The sequence below is a fragment of the Coenobita brevimanus genome, chromosome 111 (assembly GCF_032717465.1).
Source record: "Coenobita brevimanus isolate Jiangsu-jjx chromosome 111, ASM3271746v2, whole genome shotgun sequence".
Taxonomy (NCBI): domain Eukaryota; kingdom Metazoa; phylum Arthropoda; class Malacostraca; order Decapoda; family Coenobitidae; genus Coenobita; species Coenobita brevimanus.
The window spans coordinates 21,011,737-21,016,736 of NC_137064.1; the positions used below are offsets into that span (position 1 = coordinate 21,011,737).

General features: G+C 41.8%; 1 protein-coding gene across 1 annotated transcript in view; it reads right to left on the reverse strand.

The window, feature by feature from the left end:
• Positions 1-5,000, reverse strand: part of LOC145417835 (neuropeptide SIFamide receptor-like) — a 403,026-nt gene that overhangs the window by 318,776 nt on the left and 79,250 nt on the right. The window contains exon 2 of the mRNA XM_080286455.1: positions 1,691-1,803. Coding sequence (XP_080142581.1) covers positions 1,691-1,803 — 113 coding nt within the window. The remainder of the gene's footprint in view (positions 1-1,690; positions 1,804-5,000) is intronic.

The following is a 5,000-nucleotide window of genomic DNA, read 5'->3' on the forward strand; positions in this document are numbered from 1 at the left end:
GTGTGTATTGCTCACACTAAATTCGTTAGCCGTTAGCAAGTGCAGCCGCTCTGGCCTCTTTCTCACAATTTGAACTCAGTGAGGATTTGAGCGCCATGGAAGCAGGTTCGATTGGGCCCAGTGTTGAGCAGCATGTGTGGCAGCGTCCTTCCTCAGCAACGATGCCCAGTTCATCCCGCCGCCGCCGTTGTCCAGCAAGTTCCTGAATTCCCACCTAGTGTGAACTGGCGAGAGGTTCAGCACGGCAGCGTCCTTCCTCAGCAATGACTCCCAGTTCCCGCTTAGCCCACTCTCTGACCAGTATTTCTTTTCGTTTTTCATAGGTTTAAGAGTTTAGCTTTTGAGTGAGCGAGTGAGTGTGATCTTATTTTGAATTCGTTTTGAAACTTAACGTAAATTTAACATTGTAATCAATAAATTAACAGTTCTTTTTCTTGAGCTTAATGTAATGTAAACTCGTGTTTTATTTCTCCACAAGCTTATTTCACTTATAGTTCCTAGTTTGCATAAACGCTTTGCATTATTCATAACTGGTACTTAGGCCAGTCCTTTTGTATTAAGCTTAAAATCCGTTGTGCAACCAGGAGTTAATTGCACCAGCAAGAACCTGTTTATTATTAATAGCACTAGTTATTGATTGCCAGGGGTGGAGTCACTTTCTCCAGAGGCCAACAGCACTAATAAACAGCACGTGTGAGTAATTAGTCTCTGCTGTGTACTGTTGAGAAAGTTTATAAATTCTCGTCCTTAGAGAATCGGCGAAGTAAGTCGCATAAAGTAATCATTGCTCGATTTTCACAAGTCAATTCTTTGTCCTGTTCTCAAGTATCATTGAATATTATTCTTTAATATTGCATACTCTTAATAACCCCGTGACAGCTCCCTAACACCTCTTCCTTAACGATTTATTTTCAGAACTACCCACTAACATCCTTTTTTATTTTTTTTCTATATAGCTTTTTAATGTCGACCTAAATTTCATAAATAGCACAGAAGAGTATAGTAGCGAAGTAGAGTCGGAAATAAACCGGCAAAGAAGAGGTGTTAGTAAGCTTCCTAACCACACCAGAATACCCCCCCCCCAGGCCCCTGCCCATTTATATCTGTCACTCTTATTGGTTGTGCAGTACTGATAACGACATTACTACTGTTAATATGTTTTCCTTGGGTGTATTAGTAACAGCGGTACTCAGCCCATCAGTATTATGAGTCACTCATATTGAAACTTCTACACCTGACTGTATTTTACCTGTAAATACTGAGGTGATGTTGGTAATTAACACACCTGTATCAATCGTAACAGTACGTAGTGGTCCGTAAATAGCGCTCGACTAGATTCTTACATGGCAATAGCTTGTGTGTTTCGGGGACGGGTCAAGCGGCTGGTGTGGGCGTGGTGTGGCACTGGGAGTAGGAAATGAATGAATGACGCAGGATGCATACAAAACACAATAAGTCGTCGCCGCAACACACGAGTACTCGCCTGACGGGTGGAAGTGGAGTGTTTTATATGGACCACCCTACATGGAGATAACGATAACGTGTTAACTGCGGTTAATAGAGTGGTATCAGTGGTGTTTGGGCCCTAATACCAACATTAGAGGAGGGTAATATATTGGTATTAGTACTGTCAGGGCCCTAATACCAACACTACTTTAGCTGCTGGTGATGGAGAGGCTGTAATACTCACGGTAATAGATGTTGGAGAGGAGTGTGGCCGGGAGACAGAAGACTATAACCAGGACGTCAGCCACGGCCAAGTTCACGATAAAATAGTTGGTTGGGGTGCGCATCCGAGGGGTCCTGTGGGTGGAGAGATAAAGTTAGGTATATCTAGATGGGTAGGTTTAGTTAGATTTTATTGTATTAGAGGCAGAGGATGGTATGGAAGGATGGAATGGAGAGCTATATGAGAGAGGAGGGTGTGAGCTGGGGGGATGGCAGTGAAATGGGGGGAGACAGGGTGACGTGGAGGCGATTTGTCTGTGGCCACCTCTTGCGAGAATGAGGCGTCTGGCAGTAGATAGATAGATTAGGTTGTATTAGGTTACGTTAGTTTACGGTAAGATAAGGTTTGATAAGATTGAATAAATGTAAAATTGGTAGGATTAGGTAAGACTTGGTTAGATTTGATTAGGTTGGGTTAGAGTATGTTTGGCAAGGTTGGGTTAAGGTAGGTGATACACAGACTGGGTGGGTTTTGACAGGCTCGACGGTACTACGTTATAATAGATTAGAACAACATTAGTACAAGACAGCATACATTACAACTGGTATGTTTATATTTGGTAGGTCATGGACAGATAGGGAAGTTTAAGTTAGGGTAGGATATGTTAACTGACCAGGATTAAAGAAGGGAAGGGCATCTAGAGACATATTAAGGTGCGTTAAATATGGCAAAGTTAGGAGAGGTTAGGTATGGTTAGATTAGTAAGGATAAATAAATTGGTCAAGGTTAGGTTGTGCTGGGTTAGGTTAGGTTAGATGTAATAGGGTTAGGTTAGGGTAGAGTGTATGGAGATAGGGTAGGTGCACTTTTTAGGCAATCAGCTCTCATTCAATAATCTGTCTCTCGCCGCATCCAGTGTAGGGTGGTTAAAAAAAAAAATGGTCTTTGTAAAATTTATTCTCTCTTCAATATCAACGCTTCCCCCAGCAACACCCCATCCACCATAAACTCACCTACCTTCTCTCCACTTTATTACTATTATTATTATTATTATTATTATTATTATTATTATTTTGACTGCCTGTCCTCCCCCTTTCAATCACCTCAGTCATTTTCGCAATTACAATTCCAGAGAAGGCTACAAACATTTATGGGATTATTTTCTTTGTCAGGTATGTGCTACAGGTGTCGAAGTTAAATGTTAAGGTAAATATTCTCAGGTATTACTTTCATCTTTCCTTTTTTCTTAATCCCACCTCACCCCGTCTTTAGGTGGAAAATTGAGTTGGGGGAATGATGATGCTTAAAAAAGTATATGTTTGTCCTAGCGATGCGCCAATCATCAGACGTCTTAATTTAAAACATCGTCATTACTACTGTTATTTGCTTATACACCTCTGTTCTCCCTTCTGTTAGATCACACATTATTACTTTGGGCTTTGAGTTGCTGTTTTTAATTTTACACACACACACACACATACACACACACACACACACACACAAACACACACACACACACACACACACACACACACACACACACACACACACACACACACACACACTTTTCCTCGTGCCCCTCGCCTCTAAAACACGATCTCTGAATAAGCACATACCCGATAACAGTTATCTTTTGTAACATTCTTTCAGAGGGACTAAATTTGTTAGCTTTCTGTTCACTTGTTCTTCATCAAAGATTTTTTTTTTCCTTTTGTACGCATCATATAATTTTCCTGCTTATAAATTACATCATCATTACTACTACTACACTTATGATCCACACTTTTATTATCTGCACTTATCTGTTGTATTACATCATATTTTGTATTTTCTCAAGTTGAATATTTTTGGTAAGTTTGGGGAGATAGGCAGTGGAGTGTTTAATGTATTTTTGAGTATCTCTCCAGCTTAGTGTCCCTTTTTTTTTTATGTATAACCTCTTCCTCTTTCTGCTTCTTGCCCTCCTCGCTCCTCTCTCTTTCCTCTTTCACCTCCTTGCCCTTCTCTTTCTCCATTTCTTTGTCCTAATCTCTCTTCTTTTACACCTTCCTCCTCCTCCTTTTCCACCTCCTCCACCTCCTGCTCCTCCTTTGCCATCCAACTTTCCACAGATTTTTAAATAATTATCATTATTTTTATCTTGTTTACTCTCCTCTTCCTCTCCTCCTCCTTCACCACCTCTTCCAAGAACTTTTTATACCTCTTCCTCCTCCTCCTCCTTCCAACTTCCCACAGTCTGGGCCAAAAACGAGCGGAAAGCCTCATGCATCATTTTTTTTTACCTCTCTCTCTCTCTCTCTCTCTCTCTTTCCAGCTCACAGCATTGTAGTAAAATAAAACGATGCAGTCTGGGAATATCGAAGTTTTAGTATAACCGCATGGAATTAATCTTGCTTAACCAGGTATTAAAAAATCTTATTCACCAAACTTACCTCAAAAAATACCTGCTCAGTATCGGGTAATGCTAAACTTAGGAAAATTCTTCTTAAGCCGTTCAGCCCGTGGAAGCTGGTTTTAATCTCTCTCTCTCTCTCTCTCTCTCTCTCACACACACACACACACACACACACACTTCCAGCAAGTTGTTAGGGGGAGGCGGTGGATCAGTCGGTAGAGAGGTGGCATGCGGTCCTACCGGACCCAGGTTCAAATCCTCGCTGGGGCAGGGAACAGTTTCGGGATTTGAATTTCATAAAAGCAGACTTTACCGATCTACCAGAAGACCCGCCGACATGTCGTAAAAATACCCCCGCTAATACCAATACACCAGTCCTGTATGAGACAGCCCCTAGCATGTATTCAATATGGACGGTGGATGTTAGCGCCGAAGTGGTGGCATGTAGAGGTGTATGGTGTGTAGGAGGACTACTGGGCCTCGGGAGCAGGCTGTGAAGCCTATGCCCAGAGTCGAGCACATAAAAAAAAAAAAATGTATATTTGGCCAGGGATTGATATTTTCGGACTGGTGGGATAGATACATTCTTCATTGACCACCTTCTTGGGTACTGGGTTCTACAGTGAATGAAATAGCCCCTAACTGCAAAAATATAGAGGGTGGTCCATATATAGCGCTCCTCTTCTTCCACACCTCCTAGCAATTTCTCTTGTGTTGCATGGACGGCTCCCCTTCTTCCACCCCCCTCCCCCCGGCGATTTCTCCTGTGTTGTATGGACGGCTCACGTAAATTCATCAGTGTTAGTTTCCTTTTTCTTAGGTAAATAGTTGTCCTGTATCAATGTCTACGTATGTACCTACGAAATTTCTGTTGTCTGTAGTTTGTTCCCCAGTTCAAGAGGGAATTGCTGTAGTCATTTCTCTTCGTTTTTCACA